Genomic DNA, 25,587 nt, shown 5'->3' on the forward strand with positions numbered 1-25,587 from the left:
GGGGGGAGATGGAGGAGCTGGTGCTGGCTGTGGGGTGCTGCACCCACCGGCTTCTTCCCAAAGCAGGTAGGTACTGGTGTGGTGCAAACTGCCTCTGGGGAGCTGCTTAGTGCTGGTGGGGGCTGGACCTGGCAGGTCCAACCCCTGCCAAAAGACCTGTTCTCTGGCTGTGGGTTATCCAGCTGTGGGGATCTAAGAGGAGAAGGGGTTGGGGTTGGTGGCTGCCAGGCCCTGGTGTGAGAGATGGAATTGGAGTAATAAGACTTGTCAAAATAAGCTCCCTCGCGGTGGTGCTTCGGGCTGGTTTCCTCTGGGCGGGGATGGGGAGGGGCTCTGTTCGTGACAGATTGGCCACCCTGGCGTTTGGGGCACCTCAAGGAGAGTAACAGTGGCATCCTGTGGCGCTGGAGGAGAACTGCAGCGCCGCCTGGTCCAGGGGATGCGAGGCAGGAGGGTGCTGAGATCAGAGGATGCTGAAGACCCAAATTCCACCCGCATTTACCTCCTTCCTGCAAGGGCCAGGCGTGCTCTCAGCTCCAGCTCTGCGAAGGCAGTGGAACACGTCCGAGGGGGTTTGAGGAGGCATCACCCGTGGGAGCTCATGGAGATGGCTCATGGAAGGTAAGATCTGCTGCTTGGCAAAGCAAAAACACTAAACCTACCTAAACCAGTTCAGTTTGACAGCCAGAACTGGGGAAGACAGGGGCTAAGAGCTTACATCATTACCTGAGGCCAGTCATGCTGAGAATCTAGCAATCAATCACCTTTAATTAACACTGCTTTATATACACCCATACATATGTACATCCACATACAGCAGTCAAAGCAAGAAGTAACGTGTCCAGTCACTCGCTGAAGAAGTGGATGGATGGAGCTTGATGCTCTTCTAAAGCCAGTCCTCTCTTCAGGGCTTGGCACGGGGCATGCGTGGGCTAGGGAGTACCTTAGGGAAGGCACCTGGGATAGTGAGTATTGCACAGATCAAGCAGCTGGAGCCTGGCTCCCAAATACCTCTGTTGAAGCTTCAACTGGAAGCTAGAAATAAAAACCACCCTAAAGGACACTGCAACTGGAGCAGCTAAACTAGTGACTTAAAGCAAAACCAATCGTCACAACTCATTCTTGAGGGGAAAAAAATTTGATAAGAAGCAAATGATTTTAATAATCAAGAGACCCTAGCATGCTGAGAGAGACAGTGTCTTGGTGAACATGTCTGATACTGTGTGATGGACAAGAATCAACTGTGCAAATACAGATCAGTCCTGCTCCCACCCTGTACCTGGGATTCTAGAGCTGGGTCATTTGTCCCCTGTGGAAGCCTACGTGGAGGTGACACCTACTCAAGGCAGTGTTGCTCCAGAATGAATCCAGCTCTGGTGTTGTGCAGTAAATCGTAGGGGCCAAAAGAAAAATCAGTTTGGTTGAATGGCTTAAGCCAGGAGAAATTCAGTCTCAGACACAGACCAGAGAGCACCTCTTCCTCCCCACGCCCATCCTGGCTGAGTAAGGAAGCTCAGGGGCAGGGGTCGCTGCTCTCCCATCAGCCCTGCCAGACGCTGTAGCCTTTCAGACACCCGCTCAGCCTGATGCTGACAGTCACCTGCTGTGGTAGGTGTGACACAGGCAGTGCACGCTGAGCTGGGCACAGTGGGTTTAGGATGCTTCCTTGATTCTGACTTACCCAATCTACTGTGCTTCTGATTGCAGAAAACTCGCACGATTCAGTCATTAAGTGTGAAATCATCCTTAAGAGTAATGCTTAATTGTGTGCTGGTTTATTGCTTGTCCAGGGCTCGGCCTCTGCTTTAGCGCTGATACTGTCCAGTGTCATCCATCACTGCTGCTTTGTCAGGTGAGGCACCGTCCAGCTCTGCAAATCGGACATGAGATACTTCAGCTGAAGGCACCGATTGGGCTGAGCTTTAAGGGAACCAGCCTGAGCTCTCCCACCCGGGGCTGCAGCCCTTCCATCACCCACCCCACGAGCCTGTTTACTTCTTTTCCCAGTTGCTCAGTGCTGCTTTTGTGAAAGATGCTTATTCAGCAAAGCCCAAGAGCATCCGCAGCCCGAGCAGAGCGCCACGATAAATCCTTTATCAGTGAGGCTCCTCTCAAGAGCCTGACAGCTGCCTCCGGATGGCAGAAACCCTCATTCCCTGGATTTTAGCCAGGGAACAGCCTAGGGAAGCTTGTGCAGTCTGTACCCAGGACAACTTAGTCCTCCCAGCTCCGCAGGAGCACGGCTGAGCTTTCTCAGCCAGCTGCCTATGCGGGTTACAGCTCCCCTGCAAATTCCTACTCATCCCCTGGCTTCTCCAACAGCAAAGCAAGCAAACCCAGAGTTGTGGCTGCCAAGGCTTTGTGGGCAAGTCAAAGCAGGAAGAGGGGACAGGAAGCAGCAGTAAAACAAACATTTCCTTGCTTTCTGCTGAAGTGCTGCACCCTGGTTGCATAGTGATGCACTGCCACTCTTCCTCCCGCTACAGAGCGGGGCTGAGGGCTGGTGCTTTCTTACCTGATGGGGGCTTGGGGTACATCCTGTGGAAAAACAGGAGGAAAGCGTAGAAGGTAAAGGCCAAGCATCCAAAGATCATCCCACAGACCAGGAAACTGTAGCTCCCCTGATCATGTATAATCTGCAATTGGAGGGGGGAAAAAAAAAAGAGGGAGCAGGCATGTCATCATGAATACACCACAGCTCAAACACCTAGTTAGCAGTGAGCAAGAGCTTTACTCAGAGCTCAGGGGTAATGCAGTACTCTTCACTCAGCTGTCCAAAGCCAGGACTAAGGTTTCTACTTAAACCTTCCAGGCCATTCTCAGCACACCCCATCTCCACTTACCGATCCCACCAGTAACTGCAGCACCATCTCCCCGATTCCAGCTCCGGTCACTAACACGGTTGTGGCGCAGCCTGCAAAGAAAAAACAGCACAAGGGATGTTGGCAGGGAGCTGGTGAAGCAGCTGCCAGGATCCACCTGCAGCTTCTTTAAACTGCTCCTGCATGGCTCTGCCCATACCCGACCTACAACCACTCAGGTATTTCCCATCCTGGGTTGAGGTGGCCTCTTCTAACCCGTGGTTGTGCAGAGGACGAGTCTAAGCCAGAACCCCCATCTCCTGTTCTGTCACCTGGCTCTGTGGGCAAAGGGGACAATGCTTCATGCTGGAAAGATCTTAATTCTTCTGCCTGCCCCGGAGACAGAGGTTGGCAGAGCCTCCTGCAAGAGCTAGCCAACCCTGGGGATTTTCAGTTCACCCAAAGCCTGGGTGATGTTTTCAAAGCCAGCTCCACATAAGCCTCTACAGCAGCCATCCCTGCCAGCCCTGAAGCTGCAAGAGGCTATGAACCAGCCTGGATCCCTGCCTGGAGAAGGGATCAGGACACTGAAGCCAGGCTTTGTGCAGTCTGTTCTACCTCCAAGCTTGAATAAGCATTGTACTCAGGTGTAGATCTTCCTTCCCAGCCTCCCAGGCATCCCTGAAGGTGTGATGGTACCAGAGCTCTGGTCCTGACACCCACCTGCTTTCAAAGACTGCCAGGCACACCTGAATCCAGCTCACCTTTGTACTGCAGGATGTCCTCAGTGTAGGCAAGCATGCTGGGGAAAGTGCTGCTGAGGAACAGCCCCAGAGATGCTGTCCCCACAAACAAGAAGACAACGCTGTAGGAGAAGATCAGGAGCAGGAGGAAGGTTATCAGGACTCCGACCTGTGAACAACACACACAGTCAGTGGGAAGGTAAAGGCAGAGCTGAAACAGGCTCAAGATATTGTATCTTTTTTCCCCAGTAGAAAAGGGTTTGGAAAAGAAAATGAACCATGCTGGAAAATGGGCATCACTTCTGAAAGCCTCAAGTGACTGGTCAACTAAAATCCATCTGTCTTTAAAGAATTGTTATTCTATAAAAGCAGGACTTCAAGTGGTTGGATGCAATTAATCTGGCTCAGCTTCACTAGGTAGAGAGTTAAGATTGCATCTGGAAAAAAAGAACAGTTGTTTTTTTCCTGCAGCTTTACACACAACAGTAGCCCTACTATTACACACAATAGTAGCCCTATTTACGTGGGGTTTGCTCATCTCAGTCACTAATAAAGCTTGGAGCAGAGTTAATAAGTTAATTCTTTAACAGCTGCTCAGGAGCCAGTCACAGGAGTCAAGCCAAAGAGCCAACTAAGCTTAAACCTGCCTGCCCTCCCCTCTATCTTCTTGTCGCTACAAGGAAGCTCATCCCTGGGGTTGCTGCTCCGAGTCGCCCCTGGCACAGGCAGCAGAGGGAGCTCCAAATACCAGCTCAAGTTACTGGCTCAAGTTACAGTTCCTGTCTCGTTTAGGGGCCGATTAGGGGTGTGTGTGCACATACCCCAGGCTCTTGGGGAGCCCAAAGGTATTGAATGCAAACTGCAGTTCGCTGTGATGCCGAGGCAGCTGCCAAGAGCTGGTGTATCTTACTCCGTGTGGCAGTGCCAGCGAGCAAGCGCTGCGCAAGGGCTCGGTGTGAGCTGGAGGAAGTTTTGTCCTTGGATGGTGCTACCACTGCCATGCAGGGCAAGGGGAAAGGCTGCCATTCGAGGCTGGAGGCTACTCCCTCTTCAAACTGAAGTCAGCCTGTCCTTGGGTCTGTTAATAGAGCCAATGGACTCCTTCCTCCTCCTTAAAGTAAATATGTTTATCAATTTCAGCAGCCTTGCACCATGCTGGTTTCTCTGTCAGCTGCTACAGTCTAAGCAGTTGAGTGAATTCTCTATCTGCCTCCCCTTTCCCTGGCCAGCACGGGCAGTAAATTCCCCATAAATGCCAGAGGAAGCAGCGTGAGCAGTAACCCCACACTGGCAGACACTTTGACCAGGAGCTTTCACGAATCTAATAGTAGATTGTGAGTAACTGAGGAGAGCAAACTGCAGAGCAGCACGATGGAGCTGTGCATGTGAGCTTCCTCATACATCGTATGTTTGAGCTTCCTCATACATCAGAGGCAGCGATGCAGGGGAAGGGCTGGCACTGATCTACCTGTTCTGCCCATTAAAAAGACAACAGCTCAGAGACAAGAGGAAGAAAACCAGAGCAAAGGCAGCCTTACCACGTTGATGAAGACCATGGTCGATGGCTTCATGCGGTAGGACACGGGGATGGAGATGAGCCTGCCCAGGGTGATGAATCCCCAGAAGAGGCTGGGCAGGTAACCAGCCACTTTATGCACCACGGAGAGCGGCTCTTCCACCGCGTAGCTGTACACGAAGCCCGAGTATTCCCCCTGCCAGGAAAACAAGAGAGCGTGTCACACCCCACGGTGATGATCTATGGGCTCTGCAGCTTCAGCCTGTCCCTCAAATGTTCACAGTGTCGTGGATTTGCTACCAAGCCTCAGTGAGCCTTGTTCCTAAAGGTTGGCAGCTGGAGACAGACCCCCCCCCAGGAGCAACACAGGACTCAAGCTCTCCTAAGAGACCCAGCAGTATTTTACCATGAGGGGACTGAGACAAAACCACTGAAAGAATAAAGATCTCGCCAGCCCTTTCTCCTCACCCAGGCAGAAGCTGCTACACACGGCCTGGGACGTGCTGCCAGGCTGCTCCCGGGAGGCTACAACACCCCTGCCTGCCCTCCTCTGGGATGGTGGGAGACCCCTCAAACAAAGAGTCACCATTTCTGGTGAGGTGCTGAGGTCGTGAGGTGCTGGAACAGGCTGCCCAGAGAGGGGGTGGGTGCCCCATCCCTGAGGGTGTTCAAGGCCAGGTTGGATGGGGCCCTGGGCAACCTTGTGTAGCTCCAGGCCTGGAGGTTGGTGTCCCTGCCTGTGGCAGGGGGTTGGAGCTCTGTGACCCTTGGGGTCCCTTCCAACCCAGACCAGTCTGGGATTCTCTTGTTATCAAACAAAAGTTGCTCTTGCCCCTTGGCTGAAGCGAGAAGACACCTCTGGTGCAGACAAACAGACAACATCACACCTCCAGCTCTAAGCTGGCAAGGTTAGGACCAATCTAGCTGCAACACCACGGAGCCTAGGAGAAGCTACACAACCCTCCCAAGAAGTCTCAGCCTGACTCTGATTAGCTTTGAACCAGCCACCCACAGATGTTCGGGTCCAGCTGGCCGCAGAGGATGGGTGCTGGGGTCTGGACCCTTACAAGCCATTCAGAAGGAAGAAAGCCACGGAGTCTGAGATCCCTCTATCAGCTGAACTCACCACGATCCCATCAGTCATGAAGAGAACAAGAGCCCCAGTGATGTGGACTGCGAAGTAGGTGTAAGAAGCCCCTCTGAAGTTTTTGCTTTGGCAGCAGCTAAATAAGTCATCATGACCTGGTGAAAAACAATGCAAAGCAAACTTAGCTGGAAGGTCCCCCCGGGGCTGGGTGGTTGCCAGCCCACAGTGGGGATTTGTTTTGTGCTCAGCTGCAAGACAGAGAGATTCATAGAGGACAGGGAACAACGTGGAGCACTGCTGAGCTCTGCTGGCAGCACACCTTTCCCTACCCACTGAAAGCTTTCAGAAGGAAGATAAACACTCTTAGGGGCTGGGGTCTACTCTCCAGGATACCTGGGACTTCTCTTATTGTAGCTGCTGGTGCTTCTCCTCCCATTTAGGAGCAACATGTTGCTGGTGCAGCTCTTAAAGTCAATAGAAAAGCCCATTCAACCCTGGTCCTCATGCTCAGAGCCCCTCATCCTTGGCACCACCACACAGGAGAGTCCTGCCTAGGGCTGCTCACACCCCTCAGCTGGATGGTATTGAACCAAACAAGCCAACTTTGGGAAAGGGGGCGATAAAACACACAGGCAGTGGTGTTTCCTCTGCCCAGGAGCCAAAGCTGGGGCCAGGACCCCAAGAATTCCTGACCATCCTGTCCTCACACTTATGTCACTCTGCCCTGGGGCGTGCAGAGGGCTGGTGCTGAGGGAATGACACCTCTCTGTGCAGGAGAGGCACCTCTCCTGCCTGGCAAAGATGAAATTCTCTCTACTTCTAGGGGGAAGAAGGGTTTTGGCAGCACAGGGGTGTCTGTCAAAGACCACAGCAGTCAGCGTACAGTCTTCCTGCTTCTCTAGGCATTAATCTCAACTGCATTTAAGAGGAAGATGGAGATCTGAAGAACCTGGAGCTCCAGCAGGTTGTATGAAAACGGGGAGCTGGGTTGAGGAAAGAAACCAGCAGTGTCTCAGCTAAGGGACACGCTGTCAGATGAGCACAACCTTATCAGACACCGGAGATCCCACACCGGTAGGGACACCTATGGCCCTTTCTCCAGCACCTTACCACATCTCCAGACTGCCCCTGCCTTCAAGGAGCCCCTACAACTTCCTTTCATTGTCGAGGTAAAGCTGCCTGCTCTGCAGTACCACCAGCACTCCCCTGACAGCCCTGGAACACGAGACCCGCTGCGTAGCCAGAGAATTGACTTTGAGACGTTTCTCTTGGGTAGCAAAGAACAATGGTACTATTGTCCCCAAACCAGGGTGTAGCCACGAGGTCAAAAGCAAACTGTCACTGGGGTGTGACTTCTCCCCCCTCCTCGCACACGTGTGCTGTCCCTGCTCCTCTCAGACCTCCCCAAACCACTGGTCCACAGCACGATGGCTGCCCTTAAATGGAAGGGTCTGGCAGAGCCAGCTCAAAACCTGACACCCAGGAGGAAACCAGAAGGGGCACAACTTTGGCCCGTGCTTAAACAACGTGGGAGCCCTGGGTTAATTTGGGAGCTGCTTGAAGAAAAGCAGCCTGCAGCCCTGATGGGACAGCGGGGTGCCCATCGGCTACAGTCCCATTGAATCTGAGGGCAACTGGGCACCAAGCTGCCTGTTCAGGTTGTTTGGGTGCCTCTGGAATCACAGTCACATTCACATGCACCTTCTGGAAAGCTTCCTCCTTAGACAGCAGTGATGATCTCACTTACTAAACTCAATGGAGATGCCCAGGAGTCAGAGAACGCAGCATCTTCTGCCCCCCAGCTCGCTCCCCGTTCCCCCCAACCCCATAAGAGAAGGGCCTCCAGCTCACCTCCTGCTGCGTGGGGTCTCTGCACGGTGGTGGAGAGGTCCTCCTTGTCCACAGGCCGCGTCTCCATGGCCAGCTCATCAGCTGAGAGCAGCGGGTGGCTGCTGCCGTTGCAGCACGGCACCATCCGCTCCTTGTACAGCAAGAAAAACACCGCGACGGGCACCGGCAGCTGGGGAGGGACAGGCAGGGGCAGGTGAGCACAGCACGAGTCTCACGCGGTGTTCCCCAGTCCCCCTTGGGATGCCACGTTCAGCATCTGCAGCAGAGGTGCCCCAGTTACCCTCCAAGAGCAGCCTCACACTGCCCTGACCTCCAAGCAAGGACGGGGCTGGGGGTGGGGTAAGGGCCCACTCACAGGAGGGATGGAGGCTTGTTGGGAGAGCTGGGAGAGGGATGAGAACACCCCCAAACCCCGCTGGTTTCAGGGCAAAGATTCCCAATTTGACAGAGCCCTGGGACAGGCTGCCCAGGGGGTGTGGAGTCTCCTTCTCTGGAGAGATTCCAGCCCCGTCTGGATACCAACCTGTGTGCCCTGTCCTAGGGAGCTGCTTTGGCAGAGGGTTGGACCCCATGGGCTCTGGAGGTCCCTTCCAACCCCTATAGCTCTGTGATCCTGTGAATCTGGAGCATGGCTGGGGCAGTCCTGGGGGATACTGGGTGAACCGGGGACCATTCAACAGAGGATGAAGAAGAGGGATACTGGGATGCACCTAGATACAAACCTCATGAAGCACCACAGCAGCCCTTCAAAACCAAAGTGCTCCAGTTTCCAAGCATTTGGGCAATTCTGCCCAATGAGTAATAATAAAAAAGTATCTTTTCCCTAGGGGGAGCAGAGCAGCTTTACTGGGAGACCTTCTGCAGCCCAGCGTCTTTGTGAGGGAAGAGCCAGCTGCTCTAAGAGCTCTTTGCCCCCCTCCAGCCATTAGCAGAGGTTGCTCAGCATCTCCTGAGAGCTGAGCTCGTGGTTCCCAGGCCAACGCTCACAGCACTGCTACAGCTGAGCAGTGTCAGGCAGCCCTGTGGTACAGCCCCCACTGAGGGACCCGGCCTGAAGAGCAAGGACCCTCCAACCATCACCCTCTCACCTCCCTTGGTGCATCCAGAGATGCTGCTCCCAGCCCACAACAGTCCCACCAGCACTGGTCCCTGCAGCCAGGGCTTTCCTCCCTCTGCCAAAGCCCCCAGGGCTGCTACCTGCCCTCTGGATCCATCACACATCAGCATCAAACCCTCCCCAGCACCCAAACCCCTCGTGCCTGGGGACGAGCCCCCTCCCTGCGCCCACCCACGACTCCTTGGAGCCTCCAAGCCCAGACAGACTTGCTGCTTTTCTATAGTTTTTTTGGTTGAGAGACAAAACAGAGGGAAGCAAAAGAAGCTGGGTCTGCCCCTCACCAACCCCCCCCCTTACTTCTCCTCCCACTGCAACCAAGTGATGTTTATTCTGCAACAAACTGGGGGAGAAAGCCAGGAAATCCTAAGTGACAGCTCACTCTCCAGCCGCCCAGCGCTTGTTTTCTACACGTCTGTGAGCAAGTGTGAGCTCCAGCTCCAAGTTTCCTGCCTTTTGTTGGCTCGTGGCATGATTTAAATGTATGGAGAGTTCCCCCCACACACCCCCCCTCCCTCCAAACACACACCCCACCCCGCCTCTCTTGCCTGAATTCATTTACGAGGACTTCATTGTTCTGGGAACAATGGGAATAGGAACAGTTAGTTCGGTCCCATGGAAGAAAAACCACATTTGCTTGATAGTTCGGATCCTTCCGGAGGTCAGGACCAGATTTTATTCTTCTAAATTGCAGATTTTGCAAAAAAAATACCCACCCCAAACCTAAAAACAAGTCTCCAAGCAGAGGGACTGGAGATAACACCTCCAGGCACCAGCCCTAAGGAGGGCTTGGTGCCTGTGCTGAGAAGCTCCCCCCAATTCCCAGCCACTCCATAGGCATCTCCCTGCTGCCCAGATCCTCATCCCTAAAGCCAGTGGGTCCCTTTTGCTTTAACCTGGCTGCACCATCCCAAAGCCATCAGTGCCTCGAGTGCGTGAGGGCTCTGATCCCGTCAGCTGCTTGGCACTGCTGGCTGTTTCTGGTAGCTGGGAATGCCCCAAAACAGGAGGCTCACCCCTGGTCAGGCACAGCTCCCACCCATGGGCTGCCACCACGCCAAAGCAAGCTCAGAAAGTGAGGAAGAGCGAAGGATGAAGCTCAAGAGGAAGCAGGGTTCCAGGGAATGGCCTGGGGGACCGTCACCTGCAGCCACCTGTTCCAGAGGATGGGCCAGCCCTAAGTCAGGGCACGTCTGGAGCATCCATGAGAGCAGAGAGAGGTATTTATGGGGGCAGAGGGAGAGGAGCAGACAGAGCTGAACACCAGGGCCCTGCCAGGGCACACTGCACCAAGCAGAGGGACAAATCCAGCCCATGGGAGCAACCTACCCCCACTGCAAGGCCAGGACAGCTCATGGACCACATGAGCATGGCCACGGCTGCTGGGTGGGTGCTGAGAGCCCCTCCCCACACACAGCTCCTGCATGCCCCAGCCAGAGAGGTGGGGAGGGGATGGTGAGCATCACCAGCCCCCGGAGCTGGGACACACACCACGACCCTCAGGGCAGGACCATCACACCTAGGACAGGATCACGCTGCTCAGCTCCTAAAGCATCACCTTGGGGCCAACAAACACAAGACACAGAGCTACCAAAGCCTCCCCACGCTGCAGGGAGCCCACACGGCCCCAACCTGAGATGAGCCACCTCCACAGCCCTCAAAACAAGGATGCTGGTCCTCAAAGCACCAGCCTGCCCTGCAGAATCCCCCTGGACCCCTCCAATCCCCACCTCCCAGCAGCCTGAGGCTCGGTGCCATCACTCAGGGGCTTTCCTCCCAGGGCAGCTCTGCTTCACCTGTTTTTGGAGCAGGGCTTTGCTATTCCTTTCTCCAAGGAGGAGAACTGCCTCCGAGCTGCTGTGGGCTGAAGGGCAGAGCAGGCAGCAAGACCCCACTGCCCATCCCCCAGCCCTCCAGCTCTGCTCACCACATCACCAGGACCATTCCCCTGCCCCAGCAGATTGAACCACTATTATACACTCCAGTTACTCCATCACAGACTTAAGAATGGGTCTAATCTGGGTCCTTCCCTCTGGTTTCTATTTCACTTTGCACACACACACACACCCCAGCAGCACAGGACTGTTCCCTGCTATTGTGCATCCAGGCTACTTTTAAGCAAGCTAAGCACAATGGAGTGTCCCACGCTTCCCCTGGGAAACCACCTTCCGGACAAACACATCCCTCTCAGAGGAACACTGTCCGGATTTTTCCAGCCCCTTGGAACGGGCTGGATGATGAAATTTCCGTTCTGTGGGAAAGTGGATTTGAAAATAGGGTTTGGTTCCAGATCTGGAGGGGAAAAGCCAGAGTTTCCCACTTGGAATGAAGGAAAAAAAAAAAAAAGCCTTTGGCTGGGAGTCACCCCAGACCTTCACTGTGATCATGTCAAACCACTTCACTTGACTGAAGTGAAACCATTTTGCTTCAATAACAGCAGAACAGCTCTTCTGGATCATTTCAGTGGGGGACGTGTCAGAATCCACATGGCCCTGGGAGAGCTGGGATGGGCTTTGGGGGGGTTGACCCTTTTATAACAACGCTGTCAGCCCTGGTTTCCATGTCGAAGGCTTACTCATCTCAACCTGCTGCCCTGGGGGTTAAAGAGCAACGAGCATCAGCCCTCCCTGCCACCTACACCTTAAAGACAAGGCAGAGGTTTGGGGGCTGAGCTGCTCCCAGGATCTCCTGCCAGTGGGGTGGGTTCTTCAGTGTAAAGAAATCAAAGCAGGTCCCTCAGTGAGGCTTTGGGAGAGACAAAACCCACTCCACTTCGGTAAGGGGATGTGATCGAGAGCCCTGGGTGCAGCGTAGATCCCACTCCCTGCTCCTCTTTGGTTTGTTCCCTGACCTTCATCCCAAAACCCAACAGTCTCCCAGCATCCCAGGACCCCCTGCTGCATCCCTGGTGATCCTACACAGCATCCCTGGTGATCCTACACAGCATCCCTGGTGATCCTACACAGCGTGCACACACACGTGCAAACACCACCTGAGCGTGCAGAGACACACAGGCCTGGCTCACAACCTGCTATGCATCACCTGCTGGGTACAGCAGGACTCAGCTTAGGGCCCCATCCTGCTCCCAAAATCATAGAATCACAGAGGTTGGAAGGGGCCTCCAGAGCCCATGGGGTCCAACCCCCTGCCAAAGCAGGGTCCCTAGGACAGGGCACACAGGTCGGTGTCCAGACGGGGCTGGAATCTCTCCAGAGAAGGAGACTCCACACCCCCTGGGCAGCCTGTCCCAGGGCTCCCTCACCGGGGAAAAGTTCTTGCAGCCATTGCCCCTTGTCCTGTCCCCACAGACACTGAAAAGGGGCTGCCCTTTCCCCCTGCATCCCATCCTTCAGATATTGATAAACATTAATAGGGTCCCCCCTTAGTCTTCTTTTCTCCAGGCTGAACAGCCCCAGCTCCCTCAGCCTTTCCTCACAGGGGAGGTGCTCCAGGCCCTTCAGCATCTCTGTCCCTCCTCTGGACTCTCTCCAGGAGATCCCTGGCTGTTTGATCCCAGGGAGCCCAGAACTGCACACAACACTCCAGGTGGGGCCTGACCAGGGCAGAGCAGAGGGGGAGGATCCCCTCCTGTGACCTGCTGCCCACACTCCTCCTGATGCCCCCAGGATCCCATTGTCTCTCTCAGCCCCCAGGGCACACTGCTGGCTCATGGACACCCTGTCATCAACCAGGACCCCCAGGTCCTTCTCCACAGAGCTCCTCTCCAGCAGGTCACCCCCAGCCTGTGCTGATACAAGCAGTTATCCCTTCCCAGATGCCAGACTCTACACTTGCCCATGGGACACTACTAGGAACAGAGACTGGCCCATCAGGCACATTGCTGTGTGCAAAGCAGAGATTAAACCCTGCCTTCAGAACTAAATTAGTTGCTCAGCATTGACTGGCCAAATAGATGATGCTCTGGGTAATTAAAAGCACATTTCCCACGGCACGTGTGGAGTTGGAGCTAATTACAGCTGGCTTCTCCTCCTGGAGACAGCATCTTCATGTCAGCAAGCTGGGCAGGTCTCTCTCTGGAAATCCCTGGGTCACACCAGGGCATGTGTCAGTTCTCCTGAAAACGGGAAGGCTGAGAGTACAAAGGAACCTGTTCCCTTGGCTTCACAGAGTAGTGGAAGATCCAGGGATGCTCATTGCTCTGGGACAGGGAGAAGGACCATCACTGCACCCCTGTGATTTGGCAGAGGGGCGATGGCTGAATTTGCCAAGGGAAGTACCAGGGCTGCAGGACAGACAGAAGTCCTTCTGGCAGGGTCACCCCTCGCTTCTGCAGGAGGTCTCCAGGTGAATGGACCAGGGACAAGCACTCTTACCACCCACACTGCAGGTACCCATGTGCTCACAGCGCTCCTGTCACCAGGGAAGTGACAGCAGCACCTCAGCTGCTCTGCTGCTGAGGGATGAGCACGATGGTGATGGCTGCAGCCCTGCGAGGCTGGGCAAAGGACCAGCAGTACCTGACCAAGCTGGCATGTGGGTATTAGCTGGGGGTAAGGAGCAGGGCTACACCTCAAAGAGCCTGCTGCTGGTGGGAGCAGCATGCTGGGGATCAGCTTTGGGACTCAACGGGGCACTAAAGCCCATCTCTCTCCCAGAGAAAGGGCCATGGAGCTTTGACATCTGCTGCAGATGGCAAACAGGCAGAGATGCCCTGATCAAGCTTTAAGCACTCGTAACTCAGTTCACTGATGGGCACTTGCCTATGAACACCACTCCCCCACCATGCCCTCCCCACACCAGGCTGCCCACAGACCTACCACAGACAACCTTGCAGCTCTCATTTCACCCAGCTCCTGCCCACGGGGATGCTGGAGGCACAACCTGCTCCCAGGGGGCTCCAACAATTCCCCACAGGTCCCGACCACATCAGACAGTGCAGTGGCCACCGGTTCCGCTTCACAACCAGGCACTGGGCAAACACCATTAACCTTTGCTGTGGACCAGCAGAACCATCCTCACGCCTCCCTCCATCCCTGAGACCCCCTAACAGGCACCGACACCCCCCAAGCACCCCAGCTGTCTGCAGAGCAGAGAGATAGGGGTGTTCCCACTAAGATCCCAGCCCGTGCTGGCTGTGGCACTTACATTGATGAGGGCCATGATCCAGAAGGCGTAGGAGACACGGGTCACCACCATGCCTTTCATTGGCAGGTCGTAGTGGGACAGGTTGCCTGGGTGGTGCGGGACCAGGGACTTGCGGATGTGAGGGAGGTTGCTGGAGGCGTTGGCCGTGGAGTTGGAGAGGATGCAGTTGGTGTCTGAGAGGAAAGGGTCAGCTATCAGGGGGCTCAGCAGCGCTCCAAAGCCCACGAAGAAATGCAGGGCCTGCGAGAGAGGAGACACACAGGTAGGGTTGGGTTGCTCTTCCCCGGGGAGAGGCTGGCTGAGCCCCTCACTCCTCTTCCTCAGAGGAGGAAGCACAGCCATGGAGGAGACGGGGGCTCCATACTCACCTGCAGGAAAATAGCTGAGTCCTTCTGGTAGATCTTCACCAGCTGCATGTTGGAGATGGTGTCGATGCAGCCCATGGCCAGTCCTGCCACAGCCATGACCACAGCCAGGACCACCACGTTGTGGCACAGAGGGATGATGGCAAACACCAAGGAGATGGCCAGCGACGAGGCGAAGAGCGCGAACAAGGACTGAGCCAGCCTGGGGCAGGGAAGGAGGAGAGCCAGGACAGAGTTACTACTGTGAGAGCAGCATCCATTGCACAGCCCTGCCTGCTGCTTGCAGCGTAGGCAGCAGCAGGAGATGCACCCACAGGCTGGAATGCAGCTGCAGCATGCTGCTCTGACAAGTGGAGAGGGATGCTGCCCACCCTGCACCCTGTCACAGCTGGAGCCAGCCTGGGGCACTGTCACCTCCTGCACGGAGGGTGATGCCACAGAGCAGTGGATCTTCCACCCAGGTCTCGTGGAAAAGAGCATCCAGCCCTCCAAAGCCCTGGTGTGCAAGTTTTCATAGAATCACAGGGGTGGGAAGGGGCCTCCAGAGCCCATGGGGTCCAACCCCCTGCCAAAGCAGGGTCCCTAGGACAGGGCACACAGGTCGGTGTCCGGACAGGGCTGGAATCTCTCCAGAGGAGGAGACTCCACACCCCCTGGACAGCCTGTCCCAGTGCAGAATAAGACCCCAGACCTCTCCCTTGTTAACTGACAGACCTGGGAGTGCACAGGGGTATGTGGGGAGGCCACGCTGTGGCTTCTGAGCAGCTCCAGAGCATTTCTCACGCAGGACCAGATCACACAAGCGGGCTGAGCAGGCATGAGAGCTGCTGGGCAATCCCAGTGCCCAGCAGGGACAGAGCTGCTGGCATCCACACCACCGTGTCACAGCCCAGACCTGCACGTCCTGTCCTGCCTCACGGGGAGCAGAGGAGCCGCTGCAGTACCCGCTCCATGCCCTGGGTGTTCTCTGCTCTGGCAGCATCATCCCTTCCCCCAGCACGGCAGGGCAGGATGCAGCACGGATGCCATTCCCGGGGGCGGAATGCCACTTCCCAACCCACGCGGTCCCTCGGAGAAGCCCAAGGGACGCGTGTAAAGCTGGTGCATCCCATCCCGAGCCTGGCAGAGGCACAGGCAGGCTGAGCCGGGCGGCTGCTCCCGGTGCGAGCCGAGCGCTAGAGCCAGATCGCTGGAGAGCGGCGGCCGGGCTGGCACCGCGCGGCTCCCGAGCTGCCAAGGCGCAAGGCAGGCAGGAAGGAAGGAAGGAAACGGGGACCAGACAGCAAAACACTGAAACCAGCAGAAAGATGGGACTGTAAAGTCACAGCAGCGAGTCCGGAGCACAGGCACGTCCCGTCCCAGCCCCGGCGGGAGCCCATCCCGAGGCGCGGCAGCCGTGAGCTGCTGGTTAGAGATGGGGGTCTGTGGCCACAGCAGAGCTGGCGCTGCGCAGGCCTGGCCCCTGCACGGACATGGAGCCTGTGAGTGAAACGCCTGCAGCTCTCTGCACCGTGCCCTGCCCTCAGGACAGGTCAGAGCCACAGCAGAGTCACAGAGTCACCAGGCTGGAAAAGACCTTTGAGATCATGGAGCCCAACTGTCCCTGTCCTGTGCTAAACCACATCCCTGAGCATCTCATCTCCCCTCTGTTAAACACACCCAGGGGTGGGGACTCAGCCCCCTCCCTAGGCAGCCTGTACCACAGCCCCACATCTGCTTTTTCAATCAACTTTTCCCTCCCATCTGCTCTGACCCTGCCCTGGGGCAGCTTGAGCCCATTGCCTCTTGTCCCATCTCCTGTCCCCTGGCTGCAGAGACCATCGCCCACCTCTCTGCACCCTCCTGGCAGGGCAGGGGAGGTGGGGAGAAGGGCTCCCCTCAGCCTCCTCTTCTCCAGGCTGAACACCCCCAGCTCCCTCAGCTGCTCCTCAGAGGATTTGCCCTCCAGCCCCTTCCCCAGACTGGTTGCCCTTTTCTGCACTCGCTCCAGGACCTCAATGTCCTTCTGATGGTGAGGAGCCCAGAACTGGACCCAGCACTCGAGGTGCAGCCTCACCAATGCCCAGTACAGGGGCACAATCCCTGCCCTGGCCCTGCTGGGTCTGACACTAGCCAGGATGCCCTTGGCCTTCCTGGCCACCCAGGCACACTGCTGGCTCATGTTCAGTCAGCAGCCACCCAACACCCCCAGGTCCTTCCCCTGGAGTCCCCGCTGCCACCGGCCACGACACAACCAGCGCCCTGACCGCTTGCCCAGAACAGCCTGACCCAGGGCATGTCACTGTGCCTCTGCCTGACCCCCCTTCATTCCCAAACCCAGAGTGATTCAGCCTTCTGTATCCTGCTCGTGGCTTACACCGTGCTTGGGGACAGGAGGGCCGAGGGCACCTCTCCCTTATTCCCCTGCCTGGTGGCACGAGCTGTGCCGTGCCAGCACCTCGGTGTGCTGCCGTGTCCCAGCCCAGCTCCCTGCCAACCACACTGTGCCACGCCACAGCAGCCACCGTGTTGCAAAACCCTGGCCACGGATCATCCCCTGACAGCAACATGGGGAGACAGCCCTGGACATGGAGAGAGCAGAGAGAGAGATGAGCATGGGAAAAACAACCAGCAAAGGAGAGAGAAGCAGCGAGGAGCCTCGAGAGACAAGGAGGCACTCTCCAGGGTAGAGTGGGAGGGGGAAAGGCAGAGGCACCAGCAGCTGGGGAATCCCTGAGCGACAGGGAAGCACACACTGAGACATCCCAGAAACACCTCGGCTCTTCTACAGCCCCAGCAAAACCACCACCGCAGCGCTGGGCCGGGGAATGCATTTGTTACTGGAATTAAATATTAATTGCAGATGATGTTGTGGCCTTGAAAAGACCACCTCACTTCTCCCCAGAGAGCAGATTCCTCATCCCCAGCCACAGGATGTTAACAACACAACGGCAGCCCCCACAGACACTGGCAGCCCGGGGTGGCACACAGCCCTGCAGCCCCTTCCCTGGTCCATTAAGGTTGGGGGGGGACACCAAGAAGTCTCTGGCTTCCCATGCCAGATCCCAAAGACCTAGACAAAGGACTCTGCTCTGCACCCAGGGAAGCACTGAACAATCACCTGGGGGATTTCTTTAGAAACAACCCCCTTTGAAAGCATCCTTAAATGAGGCACCCCATGATTTTCAGGGGGGGGTCTGAACCCCTGTCTCAATGAGAAACCAGTGCACTCCTCCCAAGGGCTTTCAAAGCACCCCTGACGCTATGCTGTGGTCATGTGGGAGACATCGCTGCCCTCCCCATCACTACCCAGTCCCACGTCCCTGGCTGAGCAGACACACAGCTCTGCACCAGCTGCTGTGCCCAGGACAGGCCCCACTTCAGCAGCCTGAAACACGCCTGGTCATGTTATGGCCTGTCTGAGGACCACCTGGAGCACGTCTGGCCTCTGTCACAAGGCTCAAGGCAATGTCTGCACCTTCCCTTCCCCCCCTCCACTGCCCCAAAAGGTTTAGGCTGATCCCTTCTATAGGATTAGGATGAGCTGTGACCCCCACCCTGCTGCTCCTGTCGCAGCAAGCGGCTCCTCCACTCCAAGTATGCTTTTCCCCACCCCAGGGAGCATCTTCTAAGTCCCCTCACATCAAGAAGAAAAATGATAATCAGGCTAATTCAGACTTGCAGAACTGATAATTAAACCCCAAAGCCCCAAGGGGACGAGGCAAGGACACGGAACAAGAGGCATGGATGATCCCACGGCTGCCTTCAGGCATCCTTGAATCCAGGAGGCCTGGGGAGCATCGCCTGCCCTGAGGAGCTCCTGCTCCATCACGGAGCTCTCTGCTCCCTCAGCAGCAAAAGGCTTTGCTTTCCTTTGTGGTGGGAAGCACCCTGAGTGTGCTTGAACCAAAACCTTCAGAAGAAGGGGGCCTGAAGGGCAGGGAGAGAACAGGGTCAGCCGCTCTCAGCTGACGTGCTGCGACGTGCTCAGCTACCCGGGGTAAAGATGGAGCAGGGTAAGAGGCTCCCACCTCATCAGCCCCCCGGGTCCCAGTGTGGGTCACTCCTCTGAGCCTGCTCAGGGCTCCCAACACAGCAACAGACCTACCAGCATCCAGGCACACAGCCCACCTAAACTCACCAGATACCCCATCTTTGTAAGCAGAGCTTGTAATTACAACCTGGCAAACCCCAAGCACGAGCAACCAGAGAGCAGCCACCCCTTGTGTACCTGAAAACGTGAGCGAAACAACACACACCCTGCAGCTACGTGGGGAGCTGCTCTGCCCCTGCACCTCCTGCCAAGCTGGGGAAGGGACCACGCAGCCAGCACGGGTGCAGAGCTCAGCAGGCAACAACTGCCTCTCCCCATCGCTGGGGAAACACGATGGGAAACTCTTCTTCCTTGAACTCTCACAAGAGAGGGGGTTCTGGAGCAAGGTCTGGCAGCCCAGGCTCCAGTCACTGAAGGGATGGATGCCATCACTACACTCCATCTTCCCAGAGCTCCAGGACTCAGCAGGGCTGTGAGAGCAGAGACAACCGCCCAGCATTCAGCAGCTTCTCTGGCCAGAGGAATGAAGCCATTATTTAGGTTCCACCACCCAGTTCTGCCACAAAATTCCAGTAACAGTCCTGCTTTCTCTTGTGAGTCCATCATTCAGAGCAGACAGCTCAGACCAATACATACTTTAATCCATGCACACAACAAAGCCTACGTTCCTTGGGCATTAAGGACTGGACACAGCGTGTGGCCAGACCTTGGCTCCCTGGGCTTGCAGGCTGGTGACACTTTGGGACCTTCTACCAGCAGCTCTCCACCTCCTAACTGGAAAAGATGACCTGTCCAGTGCTCCTCCCTGCCTGGCACCAGCATAATTCAATTTATTAACTCACAGCAGGGCCCAGAAGTAGAAATCCTTAGGTTGGGACAGCTCGGTGCATCCATCCCTGAAGAAGGGATGGCACAGGCACACCCAGGATCTGAACAGTTAACACTGTCATCCAAACATGAGGCACATTTGTGCATTGTATTGCTCTGAGTGACCCCCTCCTACAAGTCCTGCAAGCTCCAACTACCCAAAACATGCCCTCCAGCCTGGCAGGGCTGCTGCTCCCCACTGGGGCTCTCAGGCAGGGGCCCAGGAGGCTGTGATCACAAACACATCCTGCCTGGTAATCACAGTGAGCAACAAACACACTCTATTCCCCAGGGTGCTGTTGCTGAGAGGTAAAAGTTGGGGAGTCCCTGAGTGCAAAACCCCAAAGGGGGCTGCGTAACGCCCTGTCCAGGGGCAGGAGCTGTGGGTAGGAAGCTGGCAGCAGGAAACGATTCTGCATTTTGCTTTGTCCTCCAGACACAGGTGAAGCAGGCTGGGGGCTGGCAAAGGCACTGCCTGCTGACCCAGCACTCTGAGAGCCACGTCAGAGCCAGGGCAAGGCTCCCACGTGCTGCCCCCGTTCCCCTGCACCCCACCTCACACCCCCTCTCCCAGCACAGCCTGGTAGGGACCAGCTCCAGCTGCTCCATCAACCGTGGACCGGTGGGATTGGGACAGTCTGATGTACAAGGATGGTCATTTAACAGCTCCTCTAATGCCATCTTGGTAGCCAACATACCCCCCACCCCCCAAATTAAGGGTTTAACAGACCATTTTAAACCAGGTACTTTAAAGCAGCAAAGGGCTCACACAAAATTCTCCCACCCACGTGTTACAACAGACACAGGACACGTATATCAGAGACACACCAGGACCTGCCGTGTTACATCACTGCCTGGAGAATTAGTGAGGATCAGCTGATTCCCAGCAGAGCTGTCATCAAGCTGCAAATCAAGTGCCTCTGTGGCGATCTTTAGGGTTGAGCCATCACCTACTATTTATTTTAAACACATCCTGGATGGAAGGCTCAGTGCAAACCCCCCATTCCACTGCACCCAGTTTTCCTGCTGGCCCACGAAGTGCCCAGCCACAGCGGTGCCTCTGCCCTCATCCCCCTCACAGACCCCAAGGACCACTCACATCTCACCTCATGCCTGACCAAACTCCTGGGGAGCCCGACCTTACTTGGGCTCCTGATGATGAGGTTAATAAAACAGGCTCCCAGCAATATTTTTGGTGATAAACGATCAGGTTAAAGGAAAATACCCTCCAGGAAGTTTTGGCTGTAACTTCACGCTGAGGCTACCTCACAGTCCTGAGCTCCCCAGGGGGAACCGGCCGCTTCTCTCCAAGGGTACGAAACTGGGCAGGAGAGGAGAGCAGCAGCTGCCCCCACCCCGCATTCCCGGGAAGCCCCTTCCCTCTGGGAATTCTCTGGGACACACAGGGACGGCTCCACTCGGGCAGGGTTTTCCCACGGTCCGCAGCATCCCGCAGCCACACAAACCCGCGGGAGGGAGGGGATGCCCGGGGGTGGGGAGGGGGAGAGGGGAAAGGGGAAGGGAGGAAGGGGGGGTCTGACGCTGCCCACCCCCCTCCGGGAGAAAAACAGGGGGGAAGGGGTGAGAGGGAGGGCTTGCGGAGAGCTAAGCACCCCCCGCGGGAGGTGCGATGAGTTTGCCAGGCGCCTTACGTCCTCTTGAAGACCCCTCCGAGGCAGCTGCCGAGCAGGAGGCAGAACTGCTGCGAGAAGAAGACCCAGGTGATTTGGGAGAGGGAGCTCTGGGTCTGGCAGCGCAGGTCCAGCAGCGTGGGCCCCAGGAAGGCGATGCAGAGGCCGAAGCTGAAGAAGACGCTCCAGTAGGTGAGGGTGGGCTGCAGGTTCCTCCGGAACCGCGCCGACACCCGCTCGTCCCACCACATCCTGGGCGGCGGCGGCGCGGGGCGGCCCCGGCGATGCGGCTCCCTCGCCGCCCGGCCCCGGTGCCGGTCCCGCCGCCGCCCCGCTCCTCCTTTGCAGGATGTGGCTCCGGAGCCCGCGGCGCCGAGCTGGGAGCTGGCTCCGCCTCCGGGGCCGGGGGCCGCCGCCTCCCGGGGCCGGGGCTGCGCCGAGCGGGGCCGGGGCGGAGCCCCTCTCCATCCCTCGACGGACCCCGCTGCGGCGCATCCATCCGGGGGGGCCAAAGGAACACCCCCTTCCCCCCCCCAACACGCGCCCCCGCACCGCCCCTCCCATCCCATCCCCTCCCTCTCAGCGTCCCATGGGGGGGGGTTGCATCATCTTGCCAAAAGTGGGGCAGCCCCCGGCTGGGACCCCGCGCAGCTCAGTGCACGAATGACACGGAGCCGCGGCAGCGAACGGGATGCAACAGGGAGCGGAGCAAAGCAGGGAAGCCCAGCAATCCCTGCTTTTCCCCTGCTGCCGACCCCCTCTGCAGTCTCCATACCCCAAAAACTGGGGCAGCCCCTCCAGGCGGGTGCAGCTGAAGCTGCCCCTGCCCTGTTTGGGGAGCAGAGGATGGGCTGGGGGGTGGCAGCTGTAGCAGTGTGTGTTTTAAAGTCAGGGTGGTTGATGCTGACGCAAAAGGTCTCTGCTAGAGGATGGATTTATAAATATTTCACCTACTTCAGCTAGGGAAGACTAGCAATTTTTAGAACTGCCTTTCCAGGCGAGCCAGAGGGATGGAGCTCAGCCCTGGCTGAGGCTGGCTCCAGGCCCCTTCCCACCCCAGCAGACCCCACGCACACATACTCACACATCCCATGACCTGTGCCTCAGGAATGCTGCTCCAGGGCCTGTAGGTGCTCATTTCCACCTGGACATAGCTTAATGTTTAGCTAATTTAAATTGCATCCAAGTCCTTGTTCCTCTGCCTGTGGCATCCACCAGAATCTTCTCAGGGTCAGGAGGAGGAGGAGTATATCTACCCTCTGCCACCCCCAAAATGAACTAAGGGGCTGTGGGCAATAACATGGAACAGGTGGGCAGCAAAGCCCTGATGGGACTGCACTGGTCCTGCACCTGAAGCCATTGAGCAATCAAAGGAACAGCTCAGCTGCCTGGAGGGATGGAGGGATGTTGTTATCCTGGTTTGCTGGTGGGGAAACTGAGGCCCAGAAAGGAATGAAGGGCTTTGCTTGGGGTCACAGAGTGAGTCAACAGCGTGGCCGGAAATTGAGTTTTATCATTGTGATATAAACCACCTTCTTTAATAGCCCAGGTGGGAGGATGGAGGGGAGGGGGAGGCTGATGCAGAGGTCTGCAAGCTGCAGCCTTGGGCTCTCCCTGCCAGGCAGTAGCGAGCTTGGGGAGGCTATGCTGCTGCAGCTGACCTCAGTTTCTCTTTCCCCACCCATAAGTGAGGACAAAACTGCACAAGGCTGAGGCCTTTCCACCAGCACGCTGCCCCTCTTTGTCCATACATCCCCTCGTGCATGGAGCTGGGGTTGATGAAACAGCAGATCTTACACACACCGAGTGCTGTGCCCCAAGAAAAGGGCTGACAGGGCTTTTCCTGGGGTTCCCCTGGACCATGTTCTTCATCTCAATCTTGATTTTGATTCTCCCTTCACCAGACAGGGAATCAGGAGACCTGCACTCTACTCCTGCATCACCATCACTTGAGAGCACCGGCTCGCTGGGGCTCGACTTCCCCAACCACAGAACAGCTGAGCAATGCTTCCCCCACCTCTGCAGCCTCCCTGCATCCACTCCCAGATGCACAGGCAGCATCCAGGCACGGGAGGGTGCAAACATCAGTACAGCCCCTCTGACAGCTGACCTCCCCTTGCCAAAGCGATGCCCTCAGTGCTGGTACACTTGCTTCCAGGAATCTCAGGCCCCATTTCAGCAGGGATACCAAACCTCATGCGAGATGTGCTTGCAAATAAGCAGCGTGGCGTAGGTGGGTTAGTCAGCATAAGAACACACAGATCCTTTCTGGCTCCACATGCTGAAACCCAGATCCTCAGAGGGGGCTCATAAAAATGCAAGCCACAGGACTATGAGTATATGCCACCCCAGAATTAGCTTCACCAGGCTGTTTTTCCAACCTGAAGTCGATGTTGTGCTTGCAATGAATTAAACACCCACATCTCTCTGCCTGCTGCAGGCTGCAAAGCGAAACCATGAATGAGGGAACAGGAGAGGAGAGTGGTGACAGGCAGCAGTGTCACTCAGCACGTGCTGTGCCGCTCGGAAAGACCTGACAGGCATCAGGGGAACACCTTCCCTGGGCTCCCCGTGCCCTCGTGTGCTCCTGGGGCAGCGAGAGGCACAGCAGGGCTTTGCCACACTCCATCAGTTCAGCTGCTGGAGCAATCGCTTCTTCCACACAGTCAGTCCTGCTCTGTGGTGACTCTGCTCTGAGCTTCAACCCTGACACTGGGTTTCCTTCACATCTGCTGGTGTGAAGCTGGCATCGCTCCTCTTGGCCCAGTCTCAACACAGCAGGGAAAAATCAATTCTAGGGATAGCTTTTCTACAGGTTTCCTCAGGGTGGATCCTGCTGCAGCCCCAGGGGGGGTGTTGGGACATGGGGTTCTTGGGAACAGGCTCCTTCAGGGCTCTCACCACTGTTTGTGTTGGCACTGGAGAAACACCTTCCTCGGGTTGGCAGCTGTGGCCAAGGGCCTGGGGCTGAGATAATGCCAAGGATTTTCCCCATGTGTCTTTAGCCAAGAGAACACACAGGGCAAATCCAGGCTGAGACCCTCAGAAAGCCCAACATGTTATCCCAGCAACACGTGCTGGTGTGATGGGCCCAAGAGCTGCACACACTGGGAGATGGGAGCACTGATGCCTCCCAACAGCCCTTACTCAGCCCCAAAAAATCCCACCAGCAAGCAAGATAAGAAAACCACTGCCCTGATTCACTGAACCTTCCTGAGAAAAGATACTGTGCTTCTTACACCACAGGCTAAACCCTCCATAGGATGGGCTGAGTTGTTCCAGGCTCCATGTAAGATGCTCAGCAACCCAGCACGCAGGGGCTGGGCAGCTGGAGCAGCAGCACACAGGAGAGGGGTTCACCTCATGTATTTCAGGGTCAAGAGTTTCAAAACATGCTGTGTTGTTTGGCAAGCTTGGCTCCACTTCTAGGTCAAACATTAGCCCCAGCTCTTGGCCCAGTTATTACAGATCCTGTAACGCTTGTCTCAAGGAGGAAGCGCTCACCTACACCTCTCCAACTGCCCAACTGCAATAACCCCCCACACCCACTCTGATTGAGCTGGAGCCAACGTGCTTCCTCCTCTACTGCACTGAACTGTGGCAGGGGAGGGTGGGCTGTGCTGGAACCTCCAGGCTGAGCCTCCCAAAACACACACTAGCAACCTCACCGAGGGCAGCAGGTACCAGCCCTGTGTTGCAGATACATTGGGAGACCCAGGGAGTGATGGGTGACCCAGCTTGAGCATCCTTGTGAAGCAGGAGGACCACCCCCCCCACCACCACCACCACCACAGGGACATGGAGTGGGGAGGTCATGGCTATTTGGGCAGCTGGGAGCATCTGGGTGGCTGTCAGGAGGGATCCAGGCTGGTGGCATTCCCCCAGACCCAGCGCTGGCAGCTGCTGCCAGACTGGAGGAATGAGAGTGGCAGATGGAGGAACTGGTTTGGCAAACAGCTCCTAACTGGGGATCTGCCCACACCAGTGCCTGAGCGTGACTCAGGCAGGCTGGGCGCTGGCTGGAGGAGCAGCCTGGGGACGGGGACCAAGGGCATTGCCCCCTTCCCTCAACCAGCTGCCCACTGTCCATGGGCTCACACCACAGCTCTGGCCCCGAACACCCCACAGATCCCCCCATACTCCACCTCTGGCTCTGCCCACGTCCCCCCTGACCCAGGGGGGGCTGTAGCTTCCCTTCAGCACCCGTGGCCAGAGCGCAGGAACACGAGCTGGCGGTTGCTGTGCTGAGCAGCTCTCACCTCATCTCCTCTGCACCAGAGACTGGTCACCAGTGCAGCGGGGGGGAACAGGCTCCGTGTGCCCTCCCCAGCTCTGCCCTTCACCTGCTTTGCAGCCAGGGGCTGGGCTCTGTGCTGTATTTACCAGATAGGCTTAAGGCAATATTTGTTTAGGGCTGTAGGATCCACACAAGGGCCTGTACAAACCTTTTCCTATCACCCAGGAGTTCCTGAG

At 56.6% G+C, this 25,587-nt stretch overlaps 1 protein-coding gene across 1 annotated transcript; it reads right to left on the bottom strand.

Moving 5' to 3' along the window:
- Positions 1-1,805: 1,805 nt before the first annotated feature.
- MFSD4A (major facilitator superfamily domain containing 4A) lies at positions 1,806-21,365 on the bottom strand (the record flags this gene model as incomplete). The annotated part of the gene is made up of 10 exons (XM_084275872.1): positions 1,806-1,870; positions 2,516-2,636; positions 2,844-2,914; positions 3,566-3,713; positions 5,083-5,256; positions 6,187-6,302; positions 7,999-8,167; positions 14,219-14,458; positions 14,587-14,785; positions 21,136-21,365. 10 exons carry the CDS (start codon positions 21,363-21,365, stop codon positions 1,806-1,808), a joined length of 1,533 nt encoding a protein of 510 aa, XP_084131998.1.
- Between the last annotated feature and the right edge of the window lie 4,222 nt (positions 21,366-25,587).

Source organism: Gallinula chloropus, assembly GCF_964237585.1.
Source record: "Gallinula chloropus genome assembly, chromosome: 27".
In the NCBI taxonomy this organism is placed as follows: Eukaryota; Metazoa; Chordata; class Aves; order Gruiformes; family Rallidae; genus Gallinula; species Gallinula chloropus.